General features: G+C 30.4%; 2 protein-coding genes across 2 annotated transcripts; one reads left to right on the forward strand and one right to left on the reverse strand.

The window, feature by feature from the left end:
• The first annotated feature begins 8,768 nt into the window (after positions 1–8,768).
• LOC133313832 (protein SIEVE ELEMENT OCCLUSION B-like) lies at positions 8,769–13,175 on the forward strand. Its single transcript, XM_061515240.1, has 7 exons — positions 8,769–8,966; positions 9,287–9,379; positions 10,401–10,846; positions 10,946–11,040; positions 11,200–11,333; positions 11,809–12,267; positions 12,606–13,175. The coding sequence occupies exons 1-7, from the start codon at positions 8,769–8,771 to the stop codon at positions 13,173–13,175; spliced, it is 1,995 nt and encodes a 664-aa protein (XP_061371224.1).
• A 2,736-nt stretch (positions 13,176–15,911) lies between these two features.
• On the reverse strand, positions 15,912–19,917 carry LOC133313817 (protein SIEVE ELEMENT OCCLUSION B-like). Its single transcript, XM_061515217.1, has 7 exons — positions 19,705–19,917; positions 19,491–19,583; positions 18,700–19,145; positions 18,495–18,589; positions 18,227–18,357; positions 16,916–17,374; positions 15,912–16,487 (listed from the first exon to the last, which is right to left on the reverse strand). The coding sequence occupies exons 1-7, from the start codon at positions 19,915–19,917 to the stop codon at positions 15,912–15,914; spliced, it is 2,013 nt and encodes a 670-aa protein (XP_061371201.1).
• Positions 19,918–20,408: the final 491 nt, after the last annotated feature.

The raw sequence follows: 20,408 nt of genomic DNA on the forward strand, positions 1-20,408 counted from the left end.
TTTATGATTGTTTTTTTTCTGATGAAGGAATATAGAATTTGATACATTTATAGTCTCAATATTTAGACGTATGTGACTTTAAAAAAATATATTTTATAATTATAAATAAGTTAAGCCTTTAATTTTTTATAAACAAATCAAGTCAAGCCAATGATTTAGCTCGTAAAAAGTTAATAAGTAAAGCCAAATCAAAATATTTTTTATAGATTTAATTTGTTTAACCTAAAACTTGAGTTAGCTTTGCTCATTTACACTTCTATCGATACCTAATATTAATTATTACAAACATTTTACCACATGATAGAAGGTAACGAGTCTAATTGATACTTAGTTAATGGAATTATTTTAGTTGCCAGTTACCGATACTCATCACATGGTAGAATATGTTCTGTTAGATCCAATAACGTAATTCAATCTTGAAATTTTAAAAAATAATTTAGGATCGTGACAAATTGATATTTTTTTTCTTTCTCAAATCGTGTTCTTGTTGTCCTATTCATGAGTAGCTACTCATACCATTAACGTTTAAAACTGACAGTTGAAAGAGGTGGCAGAGACCACCAAACCATTATGTATAAATTTCATATGACATAATTGGTTTATTCACTTATTTGACTTTTTTTTATCAATTTATTCTATTTACAAAATTATCTATCAATATATTTTTCTTTATTTAAAATTGATCATTTTTTATCATGAGTTTTACAAACATGACACATGTCAATCACATGATGTGATATATATCACATTTATGAGGTCCGATCAAAATATTCAACTTTTATCAAAATATAATACATTGATAAATAAATTCAAAAATAAAATAAATTGATAAATAATTTTTTTGTTACATTTTGATTAATAATTTTAAAATAAGCGTAAATCAGTCAATTTGCTTGGTAACATTGGTTGAGCCTTTAGATAGTGTTTGGTTAAAGATTTATTTTGGGATTGATGGAAAAATGTAAGTGGATATTGAAAAACACCATGTTTGGTTCAAGTTTTTTAAAAAAATACTAGGCAAATAGGACAGATGGAGAAATGACTTTTGTGTTAATTTTTGGATGAAATTTACTGTTACAGAATAACACTTGATATTTTTGCAATAACTGGGGAAGTGAAAAAACAGGTACGAAGTTTCTCCCGAACATAAATTTTGCAAATTTAAATAAATTTTTATGATAATATTTCGGTCAACCAAACAATTTTTTTTACATTTTCCTACCAAACTCACTTTCCAACCATTTCATTACTATTCAAAAAATTTATCCTCAACTAAACGTTCCATTGATTATCATGACACTAGTAAAATTTCTTTGTGCCCCAAATATACCCATCTGGGTGAAAAAATTTCTTCTCTTTAAATTCAACTTTTAATTTATATTCTGATCTCAATTTCAATTTTTTTTTCTTTTTGAACAGGATATATCTACATCCGCTGTACCTAAAATTTGTCCACTTCCTAATAAGTAGAGTTGAAGATTTTTTTTTTATATCAATTATAATTATTTTTTTTTGAGACAAATAGATTTTTCTAAATATTTATACAAGCTTTGACTATTTAAGTTATTATGAAATTAATTTAAAAAATAAAGTGAGTTAAAGATTAAGATTTTATATTTCTTACCAAAATGATATTGAAGGAAATTAGAACTGAGCTCCTTCTCTCCGCCACACTTAGCTACTTTTTACCAACAAAACTGCCATTTAGATAAATAAGACATGAGAAATGATTTTCTCATGTTACATGAGATAACATTATCTTATGTGGAGACATAATTAGATGAGTCTCATAATTAAAAAAAAAAAAAATACTGGTTAAAATTTTGATATATGTATAACATGAAATAAGATTTATCATGTAATATGAAAAAAATATTTATCTTTAAGATATTAAAGACAACAACGTCAAACATCGTTGATGCTTTAATGGAATAAATATTATGCATCACACACGTACGTTTTCAGACGCGTGATTTTTCGTCAGCTATAGAGCCGGTGGTCCTTAAAGTAGAGAAGAACCATTAATTATTATGATGCACCTTTGCTTGTCGCCATATATCACGGGTTTTTTTAATGTAATAGGGGACCATTTTTTTTTTTTTGGTAATTTCTCTTCTATTTTTAGAAAAACGTGCTTATTTCCCGATCTCTTGTTTTTTTTTTAAATTCTCTCTCACTCGCTTGTGCTTTACTATTTTTGGAATGGGACCATAACCAAACAAACCTCATCCATATATCACGCTGTGTTCGCATTTGCAGTTAAAAGTTGCCGCCCCAGGAGAAGACAACAATGTCACTGCTGACTTAGATGGTATTCAATAAATAAAATTAAATACGCTATTTTTTCTTTCGCAATTTTTATAAATGAAGCATCGAGCCTTCATTTCAATATTGAAGATATTATCCTATATCTGTTTTTTCCTTGTGATTGTCACATGACTTTTTTTTTTTTAAAAAAAAATTACAATTTTTTTTTCAAAATTTTCTAAATGAACAGTAATTGAAAGTAAACTCAGTTTTTTTTTCTCTCCCGTATTATTTTTAAGAGAAATAAAAAATCTTAATCCTCAATACGTTTTAAATTGAATTATCTTTTGTGAAAGATATATGCAATTTATAAAATAAAAGTAAAAATAAAGTTAGTATTAATAAACAAATATATACTTTGTAGAATGACAATTCAACCAAAAAAATTAAGCTGTAAAGTTACATTAATAATTTTATATTTTTCTAATACGTCTCTTCACACGAAAAATTATTGGACTTGAAGGTAGATGATGCATCAAACTTAACCTACTTATGCTAAGAAACTTTATAATGTTTAATTTTTTATTAATAGGATGGGAGCGATAAATATTAAACTCATGAAAACTTAGCCATGCGTAAAACTTTAAAACAACCCAAAAATTTAAGTGTGAGATTACATTAATTATTTTAGATTTCTCTAACATATATTAACTATTATTTTATAAACAAATATATATTTTATTCTCTTTTAATTTTATTTTTACTAGTTTTAACAAAAAGAAACTCATATGATATTTATTTTATTTAAATTTTATATGTTCTATTCATAATATATTTTAATTTTATTAATACTAATAGTATCATCACAAGAGCGTCAAAACATTAGTAAATATGTAAAAAAAAATTAAATATAATCTTACAAAATACATGACGAGATAAATTTTTATTAACTTAAAATTTTTAATGGAAGTTGAATTATTATATTGCATAAAATAATAATTGTTTAATAAAACAAATAAAAATCAATAAATTTGATCGTTCAAAGTTAATTCAATAAATAATCGTATCCGCAAAATAGTGATAATCATAGATGTTTACCTAAACGTTAAAGTTTAAAATGATTATAATTATCAGATGGCATTTTTTAATTAAATTAATTTTTTAAATTTTTTAAATTTATTACTTCATTCAATTTTCATTTATTATATTTTCAATGATCTTATTTATGTCTAATTTGACTTTTCACATTTCCAACCTGTCAATTTTTTTATTTCGCCACAGCTTTTTCTAATTTTTTTAAATAAATAACAATTAAAAGTGTATTAATTTTTTAAATATTAGTTAAAATATTTTTGAAAATATTAATCTTAAATAGAGAGAAATAAAAATACAGTAATATAACATCCATAAAGAAAATAACCAAACCGTTATTTATTTAAATTTTCTTATAGCAATTTTGTTTAAGATGTTGATTTAAAAATTAATTATTTTTTATGAATGAGAAATTTGATTTGAAAAGATGTTCGTTTCGTCGATGAATAGATGTGTCGTTTCATCGTTGAACGAATATGTCGTTTTATCGATGAACGAATATATTGTTTCATCAATAAGTGAATGCCTTTATTATTTTTCTTTGTCCATAAAAGTACCCAGAGAAATGTGTAGATATTAATATCATGTGATTAAATATATTCTATCATTTTATATGAGATAATGAGACTTTGGTTGTTTTTAAATTTCCAAAAGCATTGGTTAATTTGAAGTTGCATTATGAAAGTGGGTTCGTGGGTTAATATGAATTTGGCACGAACAAGAATATCTTCACTATAAACACAATACAGATAATTATGAGTATCAAAAATTTCAACACGAATATTACTTGTTTATTGCACACGTGGACACAATACAACAAGAATGATTCATTAATTAATTTTTTTGAATTAAAATTACTTAAGTATTCTTAAATAAATAAATAGAATAAAATAAGTGGGATAGATATATAATTAAGTAATTATTTAATTTAAACAAGTCATCATAAACATAAATATTCTTAATATAAGCACAATATAATTTTTTTGGATTATTTTTCAGTCGACACAAATTCAAATACGGGTTGATATGAATATGGAAAATTTATATCCCGTTGGTTGGTGGTGTTAAAAATTAACACCTCTAAATAATATAATGTATATGAAATAAGTTGAAGAAACTAATAACTTTTCTCTGCTAATTCTTTCTTTATACAAACTCCAAAATAAAAATTTCAAAAATTTCTATCCTCCCTTATTTATTTTATTAATAAATTATACTTTTTTATTTTTTTTTATGGAAATGGTGAGGTAGATATTGTCCCTTCACATAAACGCGTTTTGAACTCACATCTCCGCCGTTGCCATTTCTCTACGAGACAAATAAGCCATTTTCTGTCTTTATTTCCTTATTTAGCCATCTGACATAATATTTTCCTTTTCTTTCCATTCATGATAAATCATTAATGACTATCAAACAGATACCGAGTGTTGATATTATATCAAGTGTTTGCAGGCGCAAAAAACGCCAAAGAAAAAACTAACAAATCCAACAAAACTAAATAAAAGGAGCAAATATATGCAATGCACGGGACTCACGTGGACCGCCCAGAGAGGAGGAGAGAGAGAGGTAAAAGAAAGTGAGAGAAAAGGATTATGAAATTAATTTCCCAATAACAGAATCTATCACACATGTGTAAAATATGATAGAAAACAAAACTGAACAAAGAGATTGAGATTGTATATGTGGCCAGCTTGTTGCCACGGGATAATTATCAATAGTCTCAAAATTAAGGTTGTTGGAACAATGTACCAAAAAAAAGTTGTTGCACCAAAATGGTTAAAGAAATCAATATAATATATAATAAAGAGAATTGAGTTTATAAAAAAATTTAATTTTTTTATATTATACAAGATAAATTTATCTCTTATATACATATTAAAGTGTGTAGAATTTACGTGAGGAGTAGAGAGAGAAAAAGAAAAAAGAAAATCTATATACTTTTATGGGAGTTACTAATCTCGTGTTGCTTGAGATAGTTCTCTTATGTGTATGAGATAAATATGTGGAATCCACACTTTAAAATAAAAGAAAAAAGAAATGGAAAAAATTAGCACAAAATTTAATAAGTGTATAACATGATATAGCTATCTTTAACGAAATGAGAAAAATATTTCCCTCCTCTTATATATATATAAAAAATATCTTCTATATTATTTTATGAGAAATAATAAACCTAATAACTATATAAAACGTCATGCCACTTTAAACCAGAATACAACAATTTCAAAAAGGGATATATTTTTCTTATGTTGTAGGAAAAGAATTACTTCATGTTGTAGAAATAAAAGTATAAGTGGGACCCACATGTAAGAGGAGAGAGAAAAAAAAAGTGGTGGGACCCAACCCTTTTTGTGTGTGTAGGAGAGATGTTTATCTCATGTAAAATGAGATAAACATAACCCTTTCAAAAATCGTTGATAAAAGGGTAAAGCAAGCTTACGTGTTCAGATGCATGGGAGACAATATCCAGAGCTCCACGGCTTTGTGGTCCGTGCATAGAAAATAGGGAGGAGAGAGAGAAAAGAGAGAGAAGACCCGGAATCTTATTTACTAGCGCCATACTCTTCTATTTTTTGTCACTTATGAAATTAAGGAAAAAATATCTTTTTAAAAGATATAAAATTCGATTTTTTCTAAGAGAGATGAAAATAAATTATGAGAGTGTGTAGGTTTTTTTAATATAAATTTAAAAAAAAAATTCTATCTTTCTCTTAAAAACAGTTAACTTTTTTTTTATACAGGTGAGAATTGAACATATAATTTATAATGTATTATATTCTCTCGTGTTAAAATTTTACATAATCTGGTCATGTGAATTTTTTTTTGTCTATCTCTCTTCATTAATAAAAAATGGTCCTCACCTATTTAATGCATGTAAAAGAGGAGATAGATACAAAAATTTCACTTGATGTGAAATTTTAACATGAGAGTATCTACTCCCAATATAATCTATCCAAATTCCTCACTATTAGATCAATTTTAACAACTTAAAAAAACCTAATTTTATGTCATTTAAAAGAACATATGTTTATCTACCAAAAAAAAAACACACGTTTTCCCCCTTAAATTAATTAAGAAATGGTGGTCCTTAAAATATAAGGTGTACTATATATAGATGAACCGTTGCTTGTCTCTATATATCAGGCTTTGTTCACGTTGATACATACTTCAATCCGGCCTTTTGACCTTGGTAGTGTTGTTTTTGTAATGTATGACTGGAATAATTTGTGGGTCAAAAGTTTTGCCAATATAATGCATAATAACGCGGTTGGAGAACTGACGTTTAAGGACGTGATAGAAAGCATACCGCGTCCTGTACAATTTTTTTGGCACGATCATCAGAGCTCCTAAGACGTGATACCTTACCTACCACGTCCAGTACAGGCCTGTCAGTGCTTTTAAGACATGATACCTTACCTGCCGCGTCCTGTGCAAAATCATATGTATAAGTTTAGGGTTTACCGTATATCTGAAGAATCAAGATTTATAAGTTTTTATCTGATTCACCACAAAAAGAGAGGTTAACATTTATTACTTTTTCTTTTGTTTATTATTCTCTTTCAAAAAATATATGTCTTTCTAAAGTATAAAATATGTGTTATTTTAAATAAAATAGTAGTATTTTATTTAATATTTAAATTTATAAAAATCTATCAATAACCTTTCACTCTCACACACCATGGTTTTTTATTGTGTAATTATTTCTCTCACTATATATAAAATATAATAATTTTAGTTAAAATAACCCAATATTATATTTTTTTTTTAAAAATAAATATTTTTCCCATTCTGTTCAGCCTTCAAGATATTTATAGGTAAGTATTAGATAGTTAACAATTTTATATTTATTTTGACGTATTAAAATGAAATTTAATTTGTAAAAAGTAATTAAATTTTTCAAAGGATAATATATATTTCTTAATTTATTTTTTGAATTTATTGTTAATTAATTATGCATATATTGTTTACAATTTTAATTTTTTTAATTTATATTTTTTAAAAATTTTCTTAAATTAATTATGCATATTCCATTATAATTTAAAATTTTCAAAAAATATTTTAATTTATATTTTACCTAAATTATATAAGCGTCTATTTTTATTTAATTATAAAATAGGCAAATAACACCCCTTTAATCATATTCTGTTTTTGGTACAATTAGACTACAAGAAATATAAATATTCAATAGTAATATTAATTCGATATACAGGATGCAAGACTTTTTCTTCTTATTATTTTATATGGGATTTGTTTTCTCATTTAACATGAGATAAACTCATTTTTCTACACTCACATTTTGAGTAGTGAGATCTATTTATATTTTTTTTCTCTTCTATTCTCTCTCCTCTTTCCCATATATGTAAGTATAGGTAAATAAGTTTATCTCATGTTGTATATATCTTAAAAGCAAAGAAGGAACGATTCAATGTATCATGTTTTGCACAGGACGCGGAAGGTAAGGTATCATGTCTTAAAAGCACTGACAGGCCTGTACTGAACGTGGTAGGTAAGGTATCACGTCTTAGGAGCTCTGATGACCGTGCCAAAAAAATTGTACAGGACGCGGTATGCTTTCCATCACGTCCTTAAACGTCAGTTCTCCAACCGCGTTATTATGCATTATATTGGCAAAACTTTTGACCCACAAATTATTCCGGTCATACATTACAAAAACAACACTACCAAGGTCAAAAGGCCCTTCAATCCAGTATGAGTTAGAAAATAAATTTTTATATAACAATTGTTTTTTTAATGAACTCATTAAAAAAGAATTAAATTAATAGTCTTAATTACTCATAAATATTTGAGTTACTGAGTTATTAAATTTTAAAAGCGAATAATGTATCATTTCACTTTTAAACCTCAATTTACTTTATTTTATTTTTTGTCTTTTCAATCGGTTCCTGGCGATTCTACCGAGATCACTTCTAAACCTCGACTTTAGTGCTTGACTCTTTAAAAATATTTTTATCGCCTTCTTTTCCGGATTATTAGGTACTAGACTAGACAATGAAAAGTTTCGGTCTCGAAAATCAACCCAAAAAACTTCAACGCAGTTCGAAAAAGAAACACTGAAAAAAGGATTTACGGGGCTAGTGAGAACTTGGTCAAAATTGTTAAACCAATTTCAAAATGTTAAGTGCATATTTACATAAACGTAATAATTTATTTATTTTACTAAAAAGTAATTAATTAATTATTTTACATTCTACTAAAGAGAGTAGGAACATTCAAAGCATGTGAAGAAATTGCAGGATCATCCTCTTTCAATCCTAACGTGAATTCACAACCACACAAAACACAACAGCTCCACACAAGAAAATCTTCCCGCTCTCGAGGCTATAAATAGGGCATTGAAGCAAACCACAATAGGCATAAAAAATCTGAACCTAATAAGAGTTACATTCCATTTCTTCCCCAAAACCAGTATGGCCAGGCTAGTGAAATCAATTCTCCATCTTGGTGGCAATGGCCATAACCCGTTAAACATGTCTGATGAGCACATCTTGGAGGAGATTTATTCAACCCATGTCCACAGCGATACTAAGTTTGACGTGGACTCTCTTTTCAAACTTGTCGAAAACATCCTTAAGCGATCAACCCACATTGTTGACAATGTTGTGCAAGTATATGCACCTCCACACTAAATCCTTTTTTTATGGATGATTTTGTGCATTTTTTTTTGGAAAAAACTATTCTTATGTCATATGATATAAGTTTTCTCTCCTACACACCCTTCGATAAGTGTGTCACATTTTTCTTTTCTTTTATTTTATTTTTTCAGGTGGTGGAGCCCACTAGTTTATCTCTATGACATGAGATAACTATCTCCTTTAACATGATATTAATAAAACTTTTTTTTTTCGTTGTTGGGATTTTGCCAACTTTCCTCTCCTATTTCTTCTTTTGGTGTCTAAATAGTAATACTCATGATGGCTTGTTACAGGGAAACCACGGAAGCCAGGAGCAAATAGTTGACGAGATTCCCAAAGCTGACTTCTTCTCACCATTGTGTACTTTGAAGCAAATTACTTCCGAGGTCATTACTTAAACTTTGATATTTTATAAGCTAAACTAAACGGGGTTTGTTTTTCTCGCGCATAAGAAAATAAATTCTTTTTACACACGTTATAAAAAGATGTGTCACTTATTATTTTATTTTTTATTTTTTTTTAAATAGGTGGATTCCATATTTGATGTATCTACAACATGAGATTAGAATTCTTCTGCAACATAAGATTTATTTTTCTCAAACTAAATACATATATTTAGTTATAGGAAAATAGTTTTCTCATTTTACATGGGAAAATTTTCTCATACTACACTTACAATACATGAGTGGGTTTCATTTTGACTTTTTTTGTTTTCTCACCTTTTTGTGGATCCCACTCATGTATTGTGAGTGTAGTGTGAGAAAATTTTCTCATGTAAAATGAAAAAATTAATTCTCTTAGTTATATTAATTTTAAAAAATCAAATATAGGGGTACGTTTGTCGTTTGGCGTCTGCGTCTCTGAAAAGGTTAAATTATAGGCGTGTGTTTTATATAAAAATAAAAAATCATATAAAGTGATTACATATAATCAGATTCATAGCCATGTAAATCAACCATTTTTTTTATGTCTAATTCGTTACATATAAAGAGGAACGATATTTACCAAAAAAATAAAATAAAATAAAAAGAGGAACGATATCAACACACTATTAAACATTTTTTCTCTCAATATTTGTTTATTATTGGATGAAACTTCATGCCCACCTCATTGAATAATCTTGGTCTTCTCTTTATTATTAGTGGGTCAGCATTGTATCTAACCCAACAGATGGTGTTTATAGGAGAGCGTAAACAACTAATTAGCTCACAACCGGTTCTATCCAAAAATTGTTCTATGTATTAACATTGAAACGGAACTCAAACACATAGAATTATATGTGTAAGCAGAATAAATATCAACATTAACAATCACCTTTATCGCAAATTAGTTAAAATACGTCATAATAAATATATCATGTCATAATCACAATGAGCGCAACTGTATGTGTATGTATGATAATGGCAGATGACGTGCAAGCCTCCAGGTGAGGAAATTGCTCACAAGACAACACTAGCAATCCTCAAGAAATTGTCAAGTTATTCATGGGATGCAAAAGCTGTTCTCACTCTTGCGGCTTTTGCTCTTGAATATGGTGAATTCTGGCTTCTTTGTCTGCATCAGCCAACAGATCCACTTGCCAAATCATTGGCCACAATCACGCGAGTACCTGGGCTCACCAACTCCACAGCACTGAAAAAACATCACAATGCCATTTTGGAGCTCAACAATCTCATGAAGACCACTTGGGAAGTGATCAAGCTCATCTTGGAGTTGGAACATCTTACCTCTTATGACACCAAGGACGTGCCAGCTTTGCTACCATCCTTAGAACAAATCCCTGTAGATGTCTACTGGGCTATCATCACCATTGTAGCAATTGTTACTCAGACTGAATGCCTCACCACTGATTCGTAAGTTCAGGCTTTTAGTGAAACATGTACATGAGCTGCAATACGATAAGTTCTTTAATTGTCTAACTAGTGTCACCAATAATTGTTTCATGATTTCAGGGATCAGAGGCAGGACTTATCTCATTTTGGTCAAAAGATTAACATCATACTTAGCAAATTGAGGAAGCAGATGTTACTGTGCAAGCAACAAATTGGTAATTAGTCGCATAAAGCTTATATTTTATTTTTATTTTATCAATCCCAAATGTAAAGCTTTTTTTTTTTTTTTTTTAATCTTTTCCATTGTTATAGCATTGCAATGCAAAAGTCGTTGATTTTATGCATGATGCTGAGGAAATTATTTGAATTCTCAGAGGAAGCAGATAATAAGAAGAGACTCAAGAAAATGTTTCAAACCCCTACTGAAATTGTGGAGGTGTTTAAGTTGCTGATATTTTGGAAAGATACTCCACAGGCGCCCATCTATGACGGTGCTACTAAAACACTGGTTAGTAACATATCTTGCTTAATATGTTACAATAACTTGCTCTGTGTGTGTAAGTGTGGTTGTCTTGCTTTTTAATTTAGTTTTCTCGGATGTGTAATTTCAAAGGAAACTTTAGCATCATTGTTTAATATGGATTAATTATTTAATACAATATTTGTATTTAAAATATAATCCAAATCAAATAAAAATTAAAAAAAAGGCTTGAAAGAAATTACACTGAAAAAATTATATTTACAAATTTTTTGTTTACAAATTCTTATAAATTATATTATGTATTATGGATAGTATAATGAGAAGTTGTAAAAAAAAATTTGTAATTATAATCTGCCCAATTACACTAGTCAAAGATATAAAAAATGAATCGCGATGTTAATTTTACACAATTTAGTTTAACTTCAAAATTCTAGTTTTTCTTTACGATGGTAAGTTTTGCGCCTTGACTATTTGATTTGTATTAAAAATGTTTTGTGAACAGGTTAACATTGAAGTGCTAAAAAAGAAGAACGTGTTCTTGTTCATTTCAACCCTGGACATCACAGTAGAAGAAATCTCTCTTTTCAAACCAATTCACGATGCAACAAAATCAGGAAACGAGTACAAGATTGTGTGGGTTCCCATTGTGGAGGAATGGAATGATCAACTGCGTAAGAAATTTGAGTTTCTGAAGTCTAAGATGCCCTGGTTCGTGTTGCAGCACTTTGCACCCATAAAAGGCATCGAGTTCATAAAGGAAGAATGGCAATTCAAGAAGAAGCCAATGTTTGTGGTGATGAGCCCCCAAGGAAAGATTCTGCATCCGAATGCATTCCACATGATTCAAGTTTGGGGGTTAAACGCCTTCCCTTTCACTCAATCCATTGAAACAACACTGACCCAACAAGCAAGTTGGATTGAATCTCTGGTGATTAACATTAACCCACAAATAACCACATGGGTAAGTTATTACTTAGTCACAAATCTTATGAAAATGCTTGTTACGAATTTTTTTTTTTTTCACACATCACTACTTGAAGTTTATGTTACTTTTCGTTCAAGTAATGTACCGAGAGTTGTTGGTTTAGTGGTAACCCAATTAGATTTCAGCATTTGACCTGTTCAAGTGGTAGTGTGTTCGATTCTTGAATGTCCCAACTCTTGATAGTATATAGAGGGTCAAAGCCAAAATAAGATTAGTCGGGTACTCGGGTTTGTGACACCGGTTAATATTAAAAAAAAAAAAAACATTTGTGATCTAATTAACAAATTTTATGTTTTCCTTTGAAAAAGATCAAGGAGCAAAAGTATATCTTCTTCTATGGAGGTAAGGATAAGGAATGGATTCAACAATTCAACAAATCTGCGGGTGCCCTAGCAAATGATGCCACTCTTAAGGAGGCAAACATTTCAGTTGAGCTGTTTTGCTTGGAGTTTGAACACTCAAACGTTATTAACCGCTTTTGGAGAGGGATAGAGAGTTTGTTTGTGACCAAGATGCACAAGACAACTAACACAGTAACTCAAGAGGTGCAAAAAATGCTTTCCTACAAGAATGAGACTGGGTGGGCACTTCTCAGCAAGGGCTCTACTGTGTTGCTCGCTGGCCATGGAACCACCATTTTGAAGACAGTGGCAGAGTTTGACAAATGGAAAGGGCTGGTTATCAAGAATGGCTTTGAGGTCTCCTTTAAAGAACAACATGACAAGGTTGTTCGCACCATTCATCGTTGCTCCCACCTTGAAATCCCTAACGTTGCAGGAAAAATTCCAGACAAAATTGAGTGCCCAGAGTGTCACCGCACAATGGAAGTGTTTATAAGCTACAAGTGTTGCCACAATGAGAACACTGCTAATGCTGAGCATTAATAACGTCATGGCACTATTGCATATTCTTGTGTGTAGTTTAATTTCTCTTTCGCATTTGGAATAAGATCACTAGAACTGTTTTATGTATCATTATGTAATGTAGCCAAATAGGTCTTGCGTTATCATGATCAGAGTATTGTCATGAATGCGTTTAGAATAAGGCTATCAGTTAACCTTGTGTTATTACTTTTTATGAATAAAGAGTGAAGTAATATGTTCTATGATTTTACATTTAAAATTTCCCACTTGGTCTTCAAGCTTATTAACTACCATAATTTCTTTTCCTTTTGAAACATACCGAATTCCGTTGCCTTTAATTTTATGCGTGTGGCATCAGACCAGTCTCCAGATTTTGGATTCTTCGTTAAAGATAAATAATGTGCCAAAAATAAAAGATAAATAAAACATCAGGCGATATTATTTGCGAACATTTATAATTAATCAGGTATAACCAAAATATAGGATCAATAAAGATTAAAATTAAAATAGCAGTTTTCAAAGGGTGGTCTCTCTGACAAACAGCATGGGGATTCTGTTTGTGTTAAACGCGGGCGCTGCTCATTTGTCAATTTTTCATAGTATATGCCAACAATTGAAATGGCCAAATGAAGTGGAACATACTACATAGTTGAAACGTATACCTTCCTAATTTTCTAAAAATATTAAGGGTAACATATTTTTTGTGTCCTTAACAAAAAATATGGGACTCAAAAATTGACTTACGGTTCTTGTGAAATTCAAAATGGACCTAACTAGTTAAAATCGTGATTCCTATGAAATTCAAAAAAGATCCACATTAATTCTTAAAAAAGACTAATATGGAACTATTTTGAATTTTAGAAGAATCACAAGTCAATTTTTTTCCCTAAGAAATTAAATTGGACCCTATGATTTTTTTTTTTTTAGTAATCTAAAGGTACTTTACTCTAAGAAAAAATAATCGTCTGTTACTTTTTTTTTTTATACTCTTAATTTTTTTATAGGATAAGATATTATACTTTTTTTTTTTCATATTTACTTTATCTATTTCTTTTTTTCATATCTACTTTACCTGTCTCTTTCTGTATCGTTAACTCATAACTTCTTCATCCTTTCATTTTGCTCTCAACTTCACCATTTTACTTAACAATTGTGATATGTGCCGAGAAAAATAAATAAAATAGGTATGAAAAATAGATAGGTAAAATATTTTATGCTTTTTTGCTATATATAAATTTCACATGGTTTCACATAAAAAAAATTTGTATTTATTTATTTTTATAAATATTCACAAATAATATTGATAAAGTCTATTTATTTAACATATATATTGAAAGAGATAGACATAATTTTTATGTACTAGCTAGGTCGTATGAAATTTATCCACGCCCATTCAATACCCTTTTCCTATTACATCAACGGCGGACCCACTTAGTTGCACTTGTCTGCAACATAAATTTGGAGAAATTCTTTTTTTTTTTCCAGGGATAAGTGATTTAGATCAAGTAAAAAAAAGAAGAAGATAAAAATAGGTCCAATCCAATCAACCTCTATAATTAAAAGTTTAAAGCTTAAACTTAGCTCGTTGCTTTGTCTATTTTTTATTTATTTAAACATAAACCTTGTTAGCTCCAAATCTTAATAGACATCAACGATTCCTGAAATTCAATCTTTATCTAGTGGAGAAGAATCACACGTTATTTTTCATATTTTTTTGTGAAGCAAAAGTGGCCAACTTTGGATCAAATAGACATCCACAGAGGTAAACTTTTGATCGATTAACCCCTACAATTATACTATATTTTACAAATTTCTTTTTGTGATATTTTTTTAATTATCATTATCGATTATTTATTTAAAACTTTGGTTGATTCACCAAAACTTTACTTTTGATGTGAAAGCAAAAATTAGATCATGATTATAATCTAAAAAAAAAAAATTGGAGACGCTGCCCCTACCATAAATGTGCAAACATAATTTTTTTTCTTTTTTTTTGGAAACTGATCCTAATTACTTCTTCGAGACGAATCAGAACCCCCAGTATCCCCATGGGTTCGACTCTTTGAGCCGCCTATGGGACTAATCCAGAGTTCGGGTGCGAGTCCAAGAATTACAGTACTTATGCCCCTCCCCAGATGTTGGTGGGATTCGAACCGATGTCCTCTCCCACCACTCAGTCCCCATGCTACTAACTGAGCCGGGTATAATTTTTTTTTCTTTTCTAGGCCCGCCACTTTATTACAGAGTGGTTCTAAGCCCACCAGCAAGGACGAGGAAATTTGCATGAAGTTATAATCATAATACGAAAAGTTATCGTAGTAAATAGTAAAAAGAGATCACTCAAACGTTGCAGCACACACTATAAGGTAGTGTTTGGTAGAGGAGAAATTTTTATTTAGCAGGAAATCTCGATTTTCAAAAATATGATTTTTACATTCAGTTTACGATAATATCCAAAAATTTAAAATTTAAAAAAATTCAATTTTCCGAGAATCTTACCAAATGCCGTGTACCAAACGGCCCCTAAAGAAGCTTTATTGAAGGCTAAGGTTCAAGATTAACTGCCCCAGATTACATTGAAAACACACACCTTATTTTTAAAGTCACACAGATTTTTGTTTCTTTATTTTTTTTTCGGGTACATAGAAATCTTTATTTTACTAGAGAAACATAGTCCTAAAAGTTGCACACAACCGGAAAGCTCTCTTGGTGCCTCACTCTAGTTCAAGATACTAAACAAGCAAGCCACACTCAATTCTAGGGTATGGCATTCACGGTATTCTCATTGTGGCAGCATTTATAGCTGATGAAAATCTCCATTGTCCTAGGACACTCGGGACATTTTATGGTCTCTGGTAACTTTCCAGCAACATTAGGAATTTCAAGGGATGAGCAGCGGTGCGTGGTGCGCACAATCCTCTCATGGTATTCTTTAAAGGAGAACTCAAAGCCCTTCTTGATCACACCTTCTTTCCATTTATCAAACTCTGCCACTGCCTTCAAGATTGTGGTTCCACGACCACTTACCACCACAGATGACCCTTTGCTGAGTAGAGCCCATCCAGTTTCATTCTTGTAAGAAAGCATCTTTTGCACTTCTTGAGTCATAGCATCAACTGTTTTGTGAACTTTGGTCACAAACAAACTCTCAATGCCACTCCAAAAGCGGCTTATGAGGCTTTTATCTTCCTTTTCCACACAGAACAACTCTATTGAAATCTTTGCCTCCTTTATGATGGCATCATTTGCAAGGGTAGTCGCATACTTAGTGAACTCTTGGATCCAGTCTTTGTCCTTGCCTCCGTAGAAGAAAATGTACTTCTGCTCTTTGATCTGCATCACAGAGAAAATCACATAACCTTGCAATTAAATTTATACCAGATTATCAAAAAAAAAAAAAAAAAAAAAATTTATACCAATCCTAGTTTTGTATTTTCCCGCAAAAGATATTTCAATATTAATCAAATGACATATCTTGCAGTCAAAAAGGGTAAGTCTTAACCAACATTTTTGAATGAGCATCTGTCTATATAATATGTTCAAATTAAGGGTTTAAGTTTTCTTATGTTGTAGGATTATAGGAGATAAAAAAAGTAGAGAGAAGTTAAATGTGGGTCCCATATTTTATATTAAAAAAGAAAAAAAAATTAATTGGCACGGAAAACGAATTAGTGTAGGAAAATGATATATTCTTATGTAGCATAAGAGTATTATTTCCCTCAAATTAATTATTAAATTTATTTTTTGTGAAATTTACTTACCCAGGTATCTATGTTGGGGTGAATGTTGCTTACAACAGAGCCAACCCAATTAATTTCTCTGTCAATTTTGTCTTGATCCGAAGTTGTAAAGGGAAAAGCCTTCATTCCGTAAGCCTGAATCAAATGGAATGCGTTTGTATGCTGCACTTTCCCTTGAGGGTTCAACACGACAACCATTGGCTTCTTTTTGAAGTGCCATTCCTCCTTAATGTACTTGTACCCTGCAATGGGTCCAAAGTGTTGCACCACATACCAAGGCATCTTACTTTTCAAAACCTCAAATTTCTTGCGAAGCTGCTCGGTCCATTCCTCCACAATTGGAATCCACACAATCTTATACTGATCATTTGTTTTAATTGAATCATAAACTAGTCGGAGTACTGAAATCTCTTCCTCGGTGATGTCTAGAGTAGAAATAAACAGGTACACATTCTTCTTTTTTAGCGCAGCGATGTCAACCTATACCAGGCAACAAATGAATCAAAATTAAGGCCTACAATTGCAAGAATGATGGACTTAATAGTTAAAAGCAAATTATTTACTAATATTTAGTTTTAGGGATAATGGTTTGTAATTTTAAAGGAACTAAATTATAGTTGTTTATAACTATCTATTCCGAGTAGTATATAATTATAATATTAAAGTTGTATTTTTTTTTCTTTTAGAAACTCTCAACTGATTTGAAAAGAAAAAAAAAAATTTAATATTATAATTATATACTCCTCAAAATACATAATTATAAACAGTTAAAAAAATACAATTTAGGTCCTTTACAACAACAAACCATTTTCCTTGTTGGGCTTCTTGGTTTTGGCATTTTCTGTTGCACCCGCTCCATATTTCCTGGTCTATGATCGAGGGTTTCAGAAATATATATATATATATATGGGTTAAATATTTCTACAATCATTTTATATAAGATTGTCTACAACTAACTTTTCACACACAGCCATATATAGTGGACGAAGTGACCAATCCATCAAATATATATGAACTTTTTCATAGCATAAAATCAGAAAAATAATATCAACTTTTTTCTGTTTGGTCTATACCTGTAAATATGAAACTTAATATAAACCAAAGATTATTATTTTTATTTTTATTATATATTTTAAAATATTTAATATTATTTAATTTTAAAAGAATTATAAAAATATAGTATTATATTAACACGTGTTTTGGGAAACATTTGAATAAATATTTAAAAATATATTGAAGAAAACATTTAGAGCACATATATTATAGAATCTGATTTTATTATGGTAATAGATCTGGACAAACTTCAAATAATATTGACAAGGAGGAACAAACCATGGTCTTTGTAGCACCATCAAACAGTGGCTGTGGAGCATCCTTGGAGAAAACTAGAACCTTAAACACCTCCATTATTTCAGTGGGTGTTTGGAAAAGCTTCCTGAGCTTGCGATAATATTCTGCCAGTTCTGAAAGAATATAGACAAATCATCTAATTAATTAGCATCTTATTCACATATACACATCTCCTTCTTTTTTTTCCCTTCAGTTATAGCTTTGAAATAAAAGAACGACACTTGCTGCTTTAAGGAAAAACAAAACTGACCTATCTGTTGCCGGCAGAGCGTGATCTGCTTCCTGAGTTTGCTGAGTATGATATTGATCTTTTGACCATAGTGGGACAGTTCCTGCTTGTGCTCCCTTAAACCAATAAAATTATTGGCTAATTAAATAAACATTCTTTAAAAGTACAAATAATAAAAACGACAATTATTAAACAAGTCTTTTTGTTAAATAAGCAGGTAACTTACGATTCAGTAGTGAGGCAATCTATCTGAGTTACTATAGCCACAACAGTGACGATAGCCCAATAGACATCAACAGGGATTTGTTCTATGGAGGGCAACAAGGCAGGTACATCCTTTGTGTCATAAGTTGTAAGCTTCTCCAACTCAAACATTACCTCAATCACTTGCAACGTTGTTTTGACCAGATTGTTAAGCTCAATTATAGCTTGGCGATGCTTTTGCACTGATGCGGGCTTTGTGAGCACCGGCACTCGCTTCAGAACAGCCACAGATTTGGCTAGAAGATCTGTTGGTTGATGCTGAGCAAGTAACCAGAACTCTCCATAATCGAGTGCAAAAGCCGCAAGTGTAAGCACAGCTTTTGCATCCCATTCATAGTTTGATAGTTTGTTAAGTATGGCCAATGTTGTTTTGTGAGCAATTACCTCACCTGGAGGTTTGCATGACATCTGCCACAAATAATTCATTGTGTTACGTTCATTGAACAACTAGCCAGTCATAATTTTCTAAACTTGTTTTTAATTCACCAGTAAAGTTTATATATATATTTGCAAAATATTTATTAAGCTGCTTGAGATATATTTATTTTCGGTTATTCAAAAATTATGTCATTTTGTTTATTTATTTTTTTTATATTAATTGATTCATCCTTAAATGATTATGATTTTTTTTTTCTCTTTTTCTTTTTCACCATTGATTTATTTTTGTAAAATTATAATTTAGTGAGCGAAGATAAAAAAAAAATGATAACACTGTATATCTATTGTAATTATAATTTTGGATGTATGAATAACCTCAGAAGAAATCTGCTTCAGGGTACAGAGTGGTGAAGCGAAATTGACTTGGGGGTTATTGTCATCTATGTGTTCCAAGCTTGGTTGGGAACCCTGTGAAAAATTGATCAAGATTAAGTGCATGGATATTTGAAGGAGAAATGTGAAGTAGAAACTGATGAAGGGAAGGAAGTGAGTAAGAAACCAAAAAGGGTAGCTATAGGCGTATGTATACCTGCACAATGTTGTCAACAATTTGGGTTGAACGTCTGAGGGCGTTCTCAACAAGGGTTAAAAGAGAGGATACATCAAACTTTGTGTCACTATGGACATGGGTTGAGTAAATTTGCTCCAAAATCTGTTCATCGGACATGGTTAATGGGTTATGCTCATTCTCAGGAGTTTGGAGAAGAGTCTTGAGTGAGAGCTTGGTAGACATTATGCTCATCCTAATAATAATTACAAGAACTAGCTTGAAGGGTTGGTTTGAAAGAAATGAGGAGTTGCTGCCTTATTTATAACGTGAAAACGTGTTTCATTTTCATTTTATATTTTTTTAGGAGGGCAAATTTCATCCATGTGCATTATATTGGAGATTATTGTTTTGGAGCCCTGACGTCAAGAGGTTAACGGTGCGTGACGGATGCATCGCATATTTGCATCCTATTAGGAAAAAGAATAAACATGACTGAATTTCATTTTATTGTATTGATTCTCTGAGAGAGACAAATGTGAATATATAGACAAAAGCAAAAGAGAGAAAGAAGTTTGTTATAACAAACTCTGACGTGGCAATCTAGATAGAAAGATCTAGAATAAAAAATGAATATTTTAATTATCCTTCTTAAGATGGAAAGTGAATGTTAAGTATTCCCATCTTGGAGAGAAGGGAATGAAACTCAGTGGGATGTAAAGCCTTTGTCATCAAATTAGCAAGCT

The sequence above is a fragment of the Gastrolobium bilobum genome, unplaced genomic scaffold, assembly GCF_033153095.1.
Source record: "Gastrolobium bilobum isolate Gb01-03AN ecotype WA unplaced genomic scaffold, APGP_CSIRO_Gbil_v1 utg11969, whole genome shotgun sequence".
In the NCBI taxonomy this organism is placed as follows: domain Eukaryota; kingdom Viridiplantae; phylum Streptophyta; class Magnoliopsida; order Fabales; family Fabaceae; genus Gastrolobium; species Gastrolobium bilobum.

Bases quoted from the DNA above. Each gene is read 5' to 3' on its own strand.
- LOC133313832 (XM_061515240.1), top strand. From the start codon at position 8,769: ATGGCCAGGCTAGTGAAATCAATTCTCCATCTTGGTGGCAATGGCCAT. The intron at 9,380-10,400 runs GTCATTACTTAA...TGATAATGGCAG, and splicing joins TGAAGCAAATTACTTCCGAG to ATGACGTGCAAGCCTCCAGG. The intron at 12,268-12,605 runs GTAAGTTATTAC...AAAAAGATCAAG, and splicing joins ACCCACAAATAACCACATGG to GAGCAAAAGTATATCTTCTT.
- LOC133313817 (XM_061515217.1), bottom strand. From the start codon at position 19,917: ATGAGCATAATGTCTACCAAGCTCTCACTCAAGACTCTTCTCCAAACT. The intron at 19,584-19,704 runs GTATACATACGC...AATTTTTCACAG, and splicing joins TTGTTGACAACATTGTGCAG to GGTTCCCAACCAAGCTTGGA. The intron at 19,146-19,490 runs GTTATTCATACA...TATTTGTGGCAG, and splicing joins TGAAGCAGATTTCTTCTGAG to ATGTCATGCAAACCTCCAGG.